The sequence below is a fragment of the Terrapene carolina genome, unplaced genomic scaffold (genome assembly GCF_002925995.2).
Source record: "Terrapene carolina triunguis isolate 2854851 unplaced genomic scaffold, T_m_triunguis-2.0 Scaffold194, whole genome shotgun sequence".
Classification (NCBI taxonomy): Eukaryota; Metazoa; Chordata; order Testudines; family Emydidae; genus Terrapene; species Terrapene triunguis.
In genome coordinates, this window is record NW_020664545.1 from 5076314 (window position 1) to 5090814 (window position 14501).

The following is a 14501-nucleotide window of genomic DNA, read 5'->3' on the forward strand; positions in this document are numbered from 1 at the left end:
AGACTGGACATGTGACCATGCAGGGCAGTGTGTGTGTGCATAGCATCCCATGTCACACTGGACATGCAACCATGCAGAACAGTGTGTGTGTGCATATCTTTGCATGTCAGACTGGACAGGTGACCATGTGTGTGTCGCCATGCATGTCTGAGCGCCTGGGCCTCTGGGTGTGGCAGGGTGAGCATGGGCCCATGTGTGTCAGTGCTAACATGGGTTCATGTCAGAATGCACATGGCACAGGGGATTGGAGGGGCGTGTGCGGGCAGAGGGTGTGAATTCCATCTTCCATCCAAGGCTGCCAAATCATCCCATAAAACAACCCTCTGCCCCACTGAGCCTGCCTCTCCCTCTGGCATCAGCTCCATTCTCCTCGGCTCTCCTTTTCCTTCCATCTCTCACTCGCCTTCCCTCTGCTCCCCTCCCACTCCCTCTCCCGGGCCTTGGAACAGCCTCATTAAGACACTAGTAGCGTCTCCAGAATGAGCCCAAGTTGCCAGAGAGGCCTCGAGGAGGGGGCAGCACTTCGCTGCATTTCTAAAGCAGCTGGACCATTAGTGATGCTGGTAGCTGTAATTAACGGGAATCAAATGCCATGCTCCAGGGCCTGGGATTGCTGGGAGGGTCAGGAAGGGATCCCGCCCACGCTGCCCACACACTGCCTTCTGCCGGGGCCTTAGCAGAATTCATATTTCTATAACAACAGCTTTCTGGTGACGTTCCTCAGAGATTTAAAGAGACAAAGTCCCTTTCCCAGACAGCTTCTGCACAGACACAGCCTCTTGCAGGAAATGGTTAGTGCCTGAGCAGACCGCTGATCTCCCAAGAGGCTGCATGACCTAGTGGTCAGAGCACAGGCTGGAGTCAGGAGACTAGTCCCAGCTCGGCCACCGCTTTGCTGTATTGACCCTGGGCAAGTGACTTTTGGTGCCTCAGTTTCCCCATCTGTATAACAATAAATAATTCCCTTCACCCCTCCCCCGACAGAGGGATTGCAAGGGCTACTTAGTTAATTAGTGCAGTGCCAGAGGAGTGCAAGGTATTAACATAACAACGCCAACTGCTTCTTTCCCAAAGATCACAAAGCACTTTACAAAGGAGGGCAGTATTGTGAGCCCCATCATCCAGCTGGGGAAATTGAGGCATGTGGAGGGGAAGTGACTTGCCCAAGGTCACCCAGCTGGTCAGCGGCAGAGTCGGGAATAGAAGGGAGGTCTCCTGAGACCCAGTCCCGTGCTCTTTCCACTGCCTCCCTATTATGACCCAGTCTGACAAACCTTAGATTTTTAAGGCAAGAAGGGACCATTATGACCATCTAGGGCTGAGCTCTTGCAGAGCAGAGGCCAGAGAATTTCACCCAAATGAGAAACTGAGGCACAGGGAAGGGAAGTGGCATGCCACGGGGTCACCCAGCAGGTCAGCATTAAGACCTGAGACACCCTGGACCACCCCATGACATTAAACAGAGAGACTCCGGTTCTTGCACTAAAAATCAAATGCAGAGGAAGGCCAACCAGTAGGGGGCATCGGAGGGTGTGGGAGGACCGGCTGGGCATGGCTGCCGGCTGGCAACCTCCCTCTGCGCCCAGCCCGCCATGGCAGGAAAGCGACTCTGGCTGTCTGAATGTTCAAAGAGAAGCAGATGCCCCAGCAGGGGGCAGCGGCTGGGCGAGACAGACACTGGCCCACGTGCTAGGAGTCGCTGACGGGGCTGGCTCCAAGCTTACCTGGAGAGGTAGTGCCCAGAGGACTCCGAGCCTTCCACGTGCTTGTCGTTGCAGTTCACCATGCTCTGGATGAGGGTGAGGTCGGGCCGGATGTACATGGCGCTGGAGATGGCCCGGGATACCAACTCCACCGCGTCCTGGGTGAATTGCTCCAACGTGGGGCTGTTGACCTCCCCGTAAGCCAGGAGGCCCAGGGGCAGCCCCTCCGTCTGCAGTTCGTCCACGTTCAACGGGTGCCCCAGCATCCAGTGAAAGTCCTGCAGCATCAGGCCCGACGCCGAGGCCGCCCTGAACACCAGCCGTGAGAGGCGGGCGTCACAGCCAAAGAGCAGCACTGGGCCAGCCAGCTCCTTGAACTCCTCCAAGTGCTGGCGGAGGTAGCGGGCGGCGCCCGGCTCGTCCAGGTAGCTCAGGTCCAGGATGGTTCTCAGGAAGAGGTCAGTGTTGCTGGTCCAGAAATCCAGGAAGCCAGAAACGTCCCAGGCGTGGCACAGCACCAGGGTGATCTCGTGCCAGTCGTTGGTCTGCAGGACGCTGTCCAGCACGTCCACCAGGGTCTCCATGGGGCTCTTCCGGTCCATGAGCAGGTGGAAGGGATTCTGCAAGCCCAGAGATGACGAGTGAGATTTACTTATTGGTCTTTATATTAGTGGCAGCTGAAATTGGGGGCCCCACTGCGCTAGGCGCTGTACGTACCTATAAGATATGGCTGTACTGTAATCAGGGGGTGCGACAGCGGCTCATGTGGACACACCAGAAACTCAGTGTCATCTAGAGGCATTTCTCCTCCTCTGCCCTTCTACTGAACTTCCCTCCCAAAGATCTCAGAGCTTCCCTCCTGGCCATTAGGTAAGGGAGACATGGGGATCATTTCCTCCCACCACTAAAGTGCAGCTACCTCAGGAGTGGAACGCAGCAGCTGTTTAACAGCTGCCCAGAAAGGCTGCCCCGCCGGTTAGGACAGGAAGGGCCAAACTGAGATGAAGTTACAAGAGGAACTTTAGGGAGGCAGCGTTTAATGACCGAGGGAACTGGGGTCACCATGCTAAAAAGGACCAGGGTATGCCCAGCGCCCCCTCATGCCGCATGAGGGTACTGCGGGCACTGCTGACCCTGTTGAGTCTTCCACACTGCTTCCTGCAGCACAGTGCCCCCTAGCGCCTGTGGCCTTGGGGGCAACACAGCACTCAGGAACAGTTGCTTCTGGGAACTCATGCAGCCTGGACCTCTTGTCCCACCTGCTCATGGCGGTGAAGTGAGCCTTACCACAGGACTAGGAGGGTGCCTCTGTCTCCAAACGGGGTGGACAAGTTATTTGCAATTGATGGGGGGAGGGAAGGCTCCTGTGAATTCACCATGGGGGAGGGGTCTGGTGTGTCGACTGGCTATTCTGGGGCATGGAGGGCAGTGGTCTCTGCTGGGCTCTGTCCCATTATCCTATGGCCTTTGGACCGGTGGCTTTGCGTGCATTTAAATCTAAAACGACACCCGGGAATAAAACCCGCCACAGCGCAGGGTCTGCTTCCTCTCGGAGACCCCCTATCCCAAGCTCCTGCTTGCACCTGGGACCCTGCCTGGGCTGATCATAAACGACGCTGCTGCAGCCGGCCCTGACTCACGCCAAAAATAAAACTCCAGTCAATTCACAGAGGAAATTGACAAGGAGGCGAGTGGCCAGGAGAGGGCACCAAATCCAAGAGATCAGTGGGAAGGCTTCAAAGAGGAGAAACAGTTCCTCAGGGATTCTGGCTCTGCTCCCAGTCACACTAAAGGGGTGTGGGTGGAGGGGGTGTCGCACACTTTGCTGGATATTTGGGCGCCGTCGTCAAAGTGGGAGCTGTGCAAGGAGGACCCCTCACATGTGCCCACAGAGTGTTCGAGCATATGCTGAGATGCAGCTGCGTCTGGGGTGGAACTCGGCTGCTGTTTAACAGCAGACAGCAACACTGCATAAGCGTTTAGGGCAGGAAGGGAAGGATCCAGCATCCAATTAAAACTGCCGAAGGGAAGTTAGGGGGGTAGAATGGAAATGCCTAATGCAGCACGGACCCAGAGCAGCGATATCTCTCTCTCTCTCTCACACACACACACACACACACCATTATCCAGATCCCTTCATAAAAAGTTTTAAAGAAAATTCTAATTTCATCACTTCCTGTGCGGGGTAAATTCAGCCAGGAGCACTGGGCAGGATGTTAACTTCATCCCCTTACACAGATCAGGGAGCTTCACCCTGGGAAGCGACTCTTCTTCCGTACACCAGGTGGAAGCTGAGCTGTAAATGCACCCTCACACTGCATGATCATTAACTATTGAATGATCAGGGCTCTGCTGTGCCAGGCATTAAGAACATAAGGAATGGCCAGACTGGGTCAGACCAATGGTCCATCTAGCCCAGTATCCTGTCTGCCGACAGTGGCCAATGCCAGGTGCCCCAGAGGGAATAAACAGAACAGGCAATCATTGAATGATCCATCCTCTGTCGCCCATTCCCAGCGTCTGGCAGTCAGAGGCTAGGGACACCCAGCGCATGGAGTTGTCTTGGCTAATAGTCATTGATGGACCTATCCTCCGTGATTGTTCAGACAGGCCCAGAAGAGCTTAGAATCTAAATCACCAAGATAAAGGAAAGATCATGCCTAGTTTACAGATGGAGAAACTGAGGCACAGAGCGGTCAAGTGACTTGTCCAAGGCCAGTCAGGGAGTCGATGGCAGAGGAAGGACTCAATCCCACAGCCATGGAGGCCCAGCCCAGCAATCAATCCACAAGACCTGCTTTCCTCTTGCTCTTTACCCACCCATGTTCACACCCCTTAGAGGGGCATGACTGGAATGCAACAGAACATGGTCATTTAAAGACTCAAATCTGCAAGGCACTAAGTGCCCCTACTTCCAGTGGAGCTCCAAGTGATTCTGAGATGTTGTTTGGTCAAACCCATCCATAGCTCATACCCACAATATAAGGGAAGGGGAGGAGAAAAAACTTCTCTCTTGTGATATATTGGAAATGATGTTAAAATTACAAGCTATCCCTTTAGGTGTTGGGGATTTCCTGGTTCTGCTTGCAGGCTAGGGGGCTCTGTAGGAAAGCATGCCAGCTTGGTTTCAGCAATTAGTCTGCAGAGAGCCAGCCTAGAGTGAGGTGGGGTGAGTTGTGCCGCTCTGTTTTAGGGAGCAGCCTGCTTTGTCTCTCTCTGTTTTTAGGTTCTTTTGTGTTATTGTTCTGAATTTTAAGAACTAAAGTCTTGCGATGTTGCGACCTTCCAGCAAGAGGATTGTATGGTTTTATGGAACTTCTCTGCGTCTGTGCTGGGAACATAACAGCATTGATCTACACCTCCATTTACACCTTTAGAGACCAGGCAGAAGGGAGCCAGCTGTCGAGACGGCTCTCCTTCAGAAGCTAGTAGTCTGGTCTCAGTCTCTGAACAGGAACTAGCACTGATGTCAAGCCTGCTGCACGGGAGGGAGAGATCAGTAAAGAAACGGTCAGAAAGAAAGCAGCCAGATCCAAGAATTAGGGATTATTCCCAGTGATAGTGAAGTAACCAGGGCTTGGTGTGGTTGGTACATTTCACTCCAGCTCATACCCACTCTCTCTATAGATACCCACATCAGGCAGTGGAGAGATTACGTGGCTAGAGCAGGAGGATGGTACCAGGACTCCTGGGTTCCATTCCCAACTCTAGGAGGAGAGGAATCTAGTGATTAGAGAAAGGGGAGTAGGCACCAGAACTTCTTGAGTCTGTTCTCAGTTCCAGGAGGAGAGTCAAGTCTAGTGGTTAGAGTGGGGTGGGAGGATCGGGCATCAGGACTCCTGGGTCCTGTTCCCAGCTCTGCCCACAGCTTGTGGTGTGACCTTGAGAAAGCATTCCAACCTCTCTTCGATCCTCAGTTTGTAGGGATAATACTGCACCAGGACTGCTGGGAAGCCTAACGTGAAGGTGGCAAAGCAAAGCTCTTAGAGTTCCTCGAATGAAGAGGGCAAAATATTTGTGTAAGCAAGAGGCCAGCCTGGTCAGCCGTGGGAGCTTGGTTTGCCTTTACCAGGTACCGCCGGTGCTCTCTGTACTGCACAGACATACCAGAATATGGTGCTGCCCCAGCTAGCCTGGGTCTAAGCGCTTAGAGCTTAGACCCAGGGTTCTATCACTGGCTGTGCCATGCCCCAGAGAATTTACAATCTAAATTAAGTACAATATGGACAGGAAGATACATACAGGGGGGTCTAGGATTTTGTTCATAACTATATCTATGGAGAAGCAGTGTGGTTTACAGGCCCAGGACTCAAGATCATATCATAGAATCTCAAGGTTGGAAGGGACCTCAGGAGATATCTAGTCCAACCCGCTGCTCAAAGCAGGGCTAATCCCCCACTTTTTTTTTCTTTTTTTGCCCCAGATCCCTAAATGGCCCCCTCAAGGATTGAACTCACAACCCTGGGTTTAGTGGGCTAACGCTCAAACCACTGAGCTATCCCTCCCCCCATGAACAGTGTGTGCTGGGTCATCATCCGAGACTTGCAATGCCGGCTACAAAAGCGCCATGCAAATGCCTGTCCTCACTTTCTGGTGACATTGTAAACAAGACAAGGGCAGCATTATCTCCTTGCACATCATTCTGTAATATCTCAGTAAACACCATAAACAAAGCCTCTTCGAAGCTTCCAACACCAGCAGGGCTTGCTTTGCAAGTTATCCTTATCAACAAGCATATTGATTCAAACATGTAATGGTTAAAGTGAGGTTTGCCTGGGTTCTATCCCCAGCTCTACCTGCTGTGTGACCTGAAATAAGTTTCTTAGTTTTTCATGCCTCAGTTTCCCCTCACCCTTTGTCCGTCGCATCTATTTAGACTGTAAGCTCTTCTGAAGCACAGACTGTCTCTCACTGCACATCTAGATCTCCAACAGCCAGTGATGGGACGCTAGGTGGGGAGGACTTTGAGTTACTCCAGAGAATTCTTTCCCAGGTGTCTGGCTGCTGGGTCTCACCGACATGCTCAGGGTCTAACTGATCCCCAGATTTGGAATTGGGAAGGAATTTCCCCCCGGATCAGATTGGCAGAGACCAGGGGGGAGGTTTCACCTTCCGCTGCAGCATGGGACATGGGTCGCTTGCAGGTTTAAACTAGTGCAAATGGTGGATTTGAAGGCTTTAAACTGTGATTTGAACGTCACGGACTCAGCCAGAAGTTAGGTGTCTATTTCAGGAGTGGGTGGGTGAGGTTCTGGGATGTGCAGGAGGTCAGACTAGAGGATCGTGATGGTCCCTTCTGGCCTTTAAGTCTATACAGCATGTAGCAGCACTATGGTGACCAGACAGCAAATGTGAAAAATCGGGACAGGGGGTGGGGGGTAATAGGAGCCTATATAAGAAAAAGACCCAAAAATCGAGACTGTCCCTATAAAATCAGGACATCTGGTCACCCTAAGCAGCACCTCTGGGCTCGAGTGTAATAGAAATAAATAAATATCCCGATAGTTCCCAGAGCTCAGATATCCTATATGCGTAAATAGTAACATCAACTCCACGCAAAGAAAAATTAGACCCCTGTCCAAATCGACCTGCATCAATTGGCTTCCCCTTGGGTCCTAGGTCACTTTTTACCCTCCCTCTGCGTTGCATTCCCGTCAGCCCACGGAGGCTGCAGGAAAAGGTTTCCGAATCAAGAGAATGCCAGGGCATTAATAAAGCAGCGATGCTTACAGCAGAGTCATTCCTGTAGCATCAATAAAATTCACACACACACACCCCACCTCCTCTGCTTTACAAAGCCTTGTGTGTGATGGAAATAATTCACCATAATAAAAGCGAGAGAACAGTGGGCATGGGAGGCAGGCAAAGATGAGGGCTGAGATAGAGGAGAGCTGAGTGGCGGGCCTGTTTCTTGTTGTGATGCGTTATCGCAGGGTAAGGTCTGGCTATGGCGCCACACTAAAATAGATTCCTCCTGAGAGCACAAACTCTGCTGTTTGCGGGGTAACTGACCGACTTTACATACAGCTCCTGTGGAGATGCAGCCACCTCTGGGGTGGGAAGCAGCAGCCAGCACACAACACTGGGGACATTTAGGCCAAGGGCATAATCTTACAAAGAGCGCCTGGGGATCGGTGGTTAAGGTCTCATCTGAAAGGCCCTTGGATTGTCAGTACAGATATTTACAGCCCTGCGGGGATCTGCCTGCTGACTTTATACTACAAACACCAGCATGTTATCTAAACCCCTTCCTCACTTGAACCTGCCTCGTGGCAAGAAGCCTGGAACACGGTGCTTCTTCGTGTTACATAAACTCACACCCAGCACTAAAGCCACGAGGATCAGGAACGCAGGTGCCCTAAAGTGAACTTCTCCTTCGCACGGGGGGCGTTTTCCTCCAGAACCCCGCTCCCTGCCCCCTCCCGCTCCTGCAATTAATACTGCTCTCCCGCATGTGCCTGGGGGGGGTGGGGAAGGACCTGGGAAGGAGGCTGGCCTGGCTTGCGAATAAAGCGACCCCGAACTATAAATATTCCCCCTGATCGATGGGTCTGAACTTGGCTGTGATTAAACCTCAAAACCACTGGGACCTTCTAGGTGGCTGAAGTATTGACCAGCCCTTCCGAGTCATTCCAGAGACAGGATCGAGCTGGGGCAAGGCTCCAGGCGGGAAGGAAGCGCAAGGTAGCCAGGAGAACAGAAAGCAGAGCCTCCAGGGACCCCTCCAGGCCCTCCCCGGCCTCCTTGCCCACCCAGACACGCTCCAGGGTGGCAGGCCCAGGGGAACAGGCTGCCAGTTGCAAGTGCGGATTTGCAGCCAGGAGTCTCTTCTGCTCCTTTGCATACAGAGCAGATTTCCCCCCCCCCCCCCTAAAAATAGTCCCTACCACAAGCCCTCCCCCAGCTGCAGTGCTGCTGTTGGACACCCCGAACTGCCCCCCCTCCCCCCAGGCTTACAGACAACCAGGGCTCATGCTGGGGAGGAGGAAAAGGTCCAACTGCAGCTTGCACTGGGAGTTGGAGGGGCTGGATTCATTGGGCAAGGAGCCCCCCACCCCCCCCCAAACCCCCTCCCCCCCGCCAGGGGAATTACTCCAGGAGGGGCGGGGGCCCCCCCCCCCCCCCAGCTGGCCTAGCCCTTGTGTGGCCAAGGAGCCCCACCAGCTGCAGAGCGCCCAGGGATCGGCCCAGCCCTGAGCCAAGGGACCAGCCAGACCCCCCCCCACACCCCCACTTGTTGCCCAGCCGAAGCTGCTCCGGCGGGGCAGGGGCGCAGCGACTCCCCCTTACCTGGGTGCCGAAGGGCAGCCGCCGCTCCATCTCCAGGACGCTGAGGAAGGGGATCTCCAGGAAGGCGGAGAGGAACTCCAGCTGGAGCAGCTCCTCCCGGGACTGGGGGAAGGCCAGCACGGCCGCCACCTTTTGCACCACCAGCGCCTGGCACAGCCAGCGAGCCAGCGACGCCGGGTCCCGCTCCCGGGGCGCCCCCGGCACGATCTCCAAGCTCAGGTTATAGGGGAACCAGGTGGCCCGGCTCGCCCTGGCCAGGGCGCTGCGCACCCGGCCCTGCGCTCCCCCCAGGGGCAGCAGCGCGCCCAGGCGCACCGTGTGCCCGACCCTGGCGAGGATGTGGCAGGGCTGGGGGTGCCCCTGGCAGGGCGCCGGCAGGAGGCTGCCCGCCACCCCCACGCACAGCCAGAGCGCCCGCAGAAACTCCATCGGAAAGTTTGGGTGCCCCCCGGCGCCCCCCTGGCCCTGGGTGGGCGGCCGGCGGGGGGGGCTAGGGTGGGGGAGAGGAGGCGGCGGGCGCTGGGGAGGAAGGAGTCCTGGGTGCCGGAGGAGGAGGAGGAGGAGAGGGGGCATGAGGAAGGCTGGGAGAGCGGAGGAGCTGCTGGGATCTCCAGGCAGGGCTGCCATGGAGCGTCTCTGGCAGCAGGGGCAGCAGAGGCACCAGGAGACAGAGAGCAGCTTGCATTGGCTGCGGGGGGGGGGTGGGGATGGAGGGAGGGGGGCAATCATAGCAAGGCAGGGGAAGGGGGTTGAAGATGCCAGGGGAGCTGGCTGCTGGAGGCAGGAGAGGCCGAAGGGAATCCAGTGGCGAGGGGAGGCTGGCAGAAAAATGCCCCCTGCCCTCCTCCGGCCCAAGTGCCCTCCTGGAGATGCCCCCCCCTCCACAGGTTTCAGAGTAGCAGCCGTGTTAGTCTGTATCCGCAAAAAGAACAGGAGTATGGCTTTGCCAAGGGGTGGTGCGCAAATGCCAACGATCCTTAGCACCCTTTGCCGGGCACCGCTGGCCACTAGCAAATGTCTCAGTGAAGTTCAGAGGCCAGGCTGGCAAAGGGTGAGGGGATTGGGCGGGAGGGGGAATTATTTAGTCTCTGGCCCCTGATGGGATTTGTCTGGAGAAACCTACAATAATAATAATCATTAATAACCCGGTCTGCTTCTTCCTCTAGGCTTATCATTGTTTAACAGGAGAATGCGGATCCAATGAAAACTAAGGGCCGGATGCGGCCCCCAGGTTCCTAAAGGAGAGGCAGTCTTGTTGAGTGCTTAGAGCCACGGCTGGGCAATAGGAAACCCGTGTCCTAGTCCCGACCCTGCCACTGATGCACTGTGGCACTAGCCCCCCCCCTGGGCCTCGGTTTCCCCATTTGGAAAAGGAAGGCGGTGGTGCAGCCCCACCTTCCCGACGTGCTTTGAGAGCGACGGGGTCTCAGGGCTATGGAGCTGCCCTCTGGGTTCCCATGTGTTACCCAGAAGGCTGAGACCCCCTGGGCACTAGTGAGGCAAAGTCCACTCGCCTTTTAAGTAAAATCTCCCACAGCTGGTGCAGCTTCCCCTGTGGTAGCAATGGCAGGGGAACGAGCATAGAGAGGGCACAGGCATTTTCACCAGCGTGTCCTCTTGCCCTGCTCAGAGCAGCCTGCCGGTAAGATTGTGCCCGTTTAACTCTTACGTCTTAAAAAATGCTAACAAATCCCTAGGCACCTAGGGCGTCACAGCTCTCCCTGTGCTGCTGACCAGGGCCATTTGGAGCCACCAGCAGCAGCTGGGATGGAACCCACAGCCTTCTAGGCACAGGGCCTAGGACTTGAGCCAAAGGAGAATCTCTGTTAGCAGGGAGGTGTCTATGACACACAGGCGAACAGTTCAGATTTCATCCACTAGTGGGCAATATTGCACACAGCAACACTAGCTAGCTCCTTGCAGCATTTATCATTGAGAGAGAGGAGATGCCTGGTGCTTACCAGATTTCTGCCTTCATGAACCCGAGTATTTATCAGTCAGGAAAAACCAACCAACCCTGGCCTTCTTTGAGTCCTATTGGACCCAGAGCCTTTGGTTTGATTTCCTTGGGACCTATTGAGGACTGGCTCCTTCCTCTACATTTTATTTGGAAATCATTCAGTGAGTGGTTCAGTTACCTCCAACTACGCGCTGCCCCTTCATTGTACTCACATCACCTTGTATAACACACGGGGCTCACCATGCAACCCCCTCAGCCCCAGCCCAGTGTGAAGACATGCTCCCCCAGCCCACGCCGAGCTACACAACTCACAAACCACACATGCATGCACCCACACAACCCCTATACAACCCAACCTGCAAACACGTGCCCACGCCAAGCTACACAACTCAAACCACGCATGTGTGCACCCACACAACCCCTATACAGCCCAACCTGCAAACACGCACCCACTCTGAGCTACACAACTCACAAACCACGTACGCATGCACTGCATGACTCACATCACCCAAACCCCGCACAACCCAAAGCGCACGCGCACACTTTAACACAACCCAGCGCACCCGCTCCTTCCCCGGGCGTCCGCCCACTCATCTGGCACAACCCGCTCCGCCTCCTGCCATGCAACACAAACCTTCCACGACTGCACACGCCTCACACGCTGGCCAACCCTTGACACACTCCACTGTCCACGACTCTCAGTCACGCCCCTGGGCAATCCATATGGCAACACACACCGAACCCTGCACAACCCACAGTGCATGCGTGACCTCAGCCCAGCCCCATAGCAAACCCGCCCGGCTCGCACGCACACGTACCAGCACAGCTCCCTTTGTCTCGCCGGGCCCAGAGGTGCTGCAGTAGGGGTCACTCTTTCACACTTCATTAGGCATTCCCTTGGCCTTCACTGTGATAATACCCAGCCTGGGGAAAGGGCTGAAGGAGATTCAGACCATAAATCCAGAGAAATTCCAGGAGAATTGTCACTGTCTTTTAATAAGCAGAGCCCCCCCTCCCGGCCTGCCCGTCATCTCCTCCACTGCCTTTCCCAGCCGTGCCGGCAGCGTGTGTGACCTGCATGGCAACATGGGGCCTTTTCGATAGGCACGGAGCGAGGTATGAGGCCGGAGCCGTGTCCCTGTCAGCGAACAACTATTCAAGAAAAAGCAACGTGCCCAGCCTGGCCCCGTGTTCACAGGCCGGGCCTGAGGGTGGACCGAAAGGGTTGATAGCTTGGCATTTTGATACCTTTTACAAACGGAAGCTTAGCGGCCCCACTGCGAGGGAGCTAAAGCAGGGTTGTGGGTCCAGATTCCCGATGGTCTGTAGGCACCTAACCCCCATTTCAGTGAGGTCCTGCCCCAAAGAGCTCAAGGCTACATAGACCAAACAGACAAAGGTGGGAGGGGAAACTGAGGCACAGAGCGGGGGAATGATTTGCCCAAGGTCAGGCAGCAGAGCCAGGCCTGGAACTCAAGTCTCCTAGATGCCAGTTCAGTGCCCTAGCCCCCTGGACGGCCCTGCTGCCCCAGTGATGGATGACCCCATGACTATGCAGCTCTGGATTTAATGGAGGAGAAAAGGGAGGAATAAACTTGTGCAGGTGACCCCCTAGGATACAGCCTAGCGTTTTACCGCTGCCGGCAACTTACATTTCTGGTGCATCATCCCACGCTCGCCTGTGACTATATACAGTCGTCATTTCAGCCATGGCTGCAGTGCAGCCACCTCTGGGGTGAAACCCTGCAGCTGCTTAACAGCGCACAGTGCCGCTACATAGCTGTTTAAGCCGGAAGGGAATATCTTCTCCTGCTGCGATTGCCAGGCGAGGGCGGGGGGGGGGATCTTTAGGACACGCAAGCTAATCCCCCTGCTCTTGAGAGACGTGCTATGGGATCACTTCTGTAGCCCAGCTGAATGACGACACCCTCAGCCCTACACGGGGGTTAGCACTCAGAGGGGAGCGCAGAGCCCGCACACCTCTCCGCAGCACCTTGTGGTCTCCCCTCCCACGGGGCAAGACAAGGCCAAATGCTGCTTATCTCAGGAGGAAATCTAAGAGGATTCCCAGTAGCTGCGGCACGATAATACTGAGCTAATAAATGGCTAATACAATTAAAATAACCCAGGCATTAGCCAGCCAGACGGCTGTGGCCCTGGGTCCTTCAGATGGCGAATAGGGCACAGGCAGGAGGCCAGGGCCACCCAGTTCAGTCTGGCTCAGGGCATTCTCTGGGCATTCTCTGGGCACGGCCCCTGCTGAGCCTGCACTCACCACAAAATCCATCCCCCGAAGACAAACACCAGCTGCCAGCAGAAAGGGAAGAACATCTATTAAAGTAATAACCAAAAAACCCCCAAACCAGCCAAGTAGCAGCTGGTGCAAAATATTGATCATCAGACAAATGGAATGAGTGAACGCGAATGAATTCCTCCCGGGCGTGATAGTGGGGGAGCTCAAAGGGGAGAGCAGGAGAAGGAAACCTTTTGAAGGCCTAACGAGACCAGCCCATGCAGTGTCACACTGGAGCAGTCAACCAGCTGGGAGATGGTCCCTCCCCCACAAATGGATATAAAGCAACTGATAATGAGATTAACAATCCAAGGGGCAGCGTGGCCAGTTCTCTCTTCTTGGCGGATGTTTTTTTGAGTGAAGGATGGAGCGGCTTGGCAGGGGGACCTGGCAGGAGCACGGGGGATGAATTTAAGGCGTGGGCAGCCACTCAGAATGCTGGCTCCTCTCAACCTGCCGCTCAAGGCTAGGAGGGGATGGCTGGGCAGGCTAAGCTAAGTCTGCAATGGCTACACGCCCACAGGTCCAGCTCCCAGCCATGGCGAACACAGCAATCGATGGGTGCACGATACTAACACTTCCATTCACATGAGACCCTTAATAGCAATGAGCCGGCTCTGGGGCCCCACGGCTCCTCTGGACTGTAGCGGGAGCTGTGAGTGCTCAAATCCTTGGACAAATCAAGCCCAGGGCTGCCGCCTCTTCTGCAGAGGCTCAGGGGCACAGTAAAGCTTGATGCCAGAGCTTTCCTGCGCCAAAAGCACAGGCCCCCTCCCACTTTACCTAAACGAGAATCCCCATTTGGTGTTAGCAGTATAGGGCTTATGACACACAGTTGAGCCGTTCTGATTCCATCCAGCAGAGGGTAGCTGGGTGCATGCTTTTGTGTGTGCATGCATGTGCGCACACACACACACACACACACTCTCTCTATATATATATACATCTTCCAGCCTAGACTCTACATTTTTGAGCCTTACTGTGTCCAAGGAGGGCCCAACACAAAAACCTTCCATCCCTTTTAATTTTTTAATTTTGGGGGGTTAAAAATGTTTCCCTGATTTCCCTTCCCACTTTATTAAAAAACAATTGACGTATCTGTAAACCCATGGGATTCTTTGTTTGTTTTTTGTCAAAGACAGGCAGCTGGAAATGACCCTTGCTCTGTGCTCTGCCCTTGTCCATTTCACCTTCCAGAGCGTCTTTTACTGTCACGTTGCTTCATGCTGTTCCGCTGTAATTCCTGGAGACAGAT

The 14501-nt window shown here is 54.8% G+C and overlaps 1 protein-coding gene across 1 annotated transcript in view; it reads right to left on the reverse strand.

Moving 5' to 3' along the window:
- The window catches only part of GRIN3B (glutamate ionotropic receptor NMDA type subunit 3B), a 14077-nt gene extending 4655 nt beyond the window's left edge, over positions 1 to 9422 (reverse strand). The window contains exons 1-2 of the mRNA XM_026655057.1: positions 8994 to 9422; positions 1725 to 2323 (exon numbers count right to left, since the gene is read on the reverse strand). Of these exons, the coding sequence (XP_026510842.1) occupies positions 1725 to 2323; positions 8994 to 9422 (1028 nt within the window). The remainder of the gene's footprint in view (positions 1 to 1724; positions 2324 to 8993) is intronic.
- Between the last annotated feature and the right edge of the window lie 5079 nt (positions 9423 to 14501).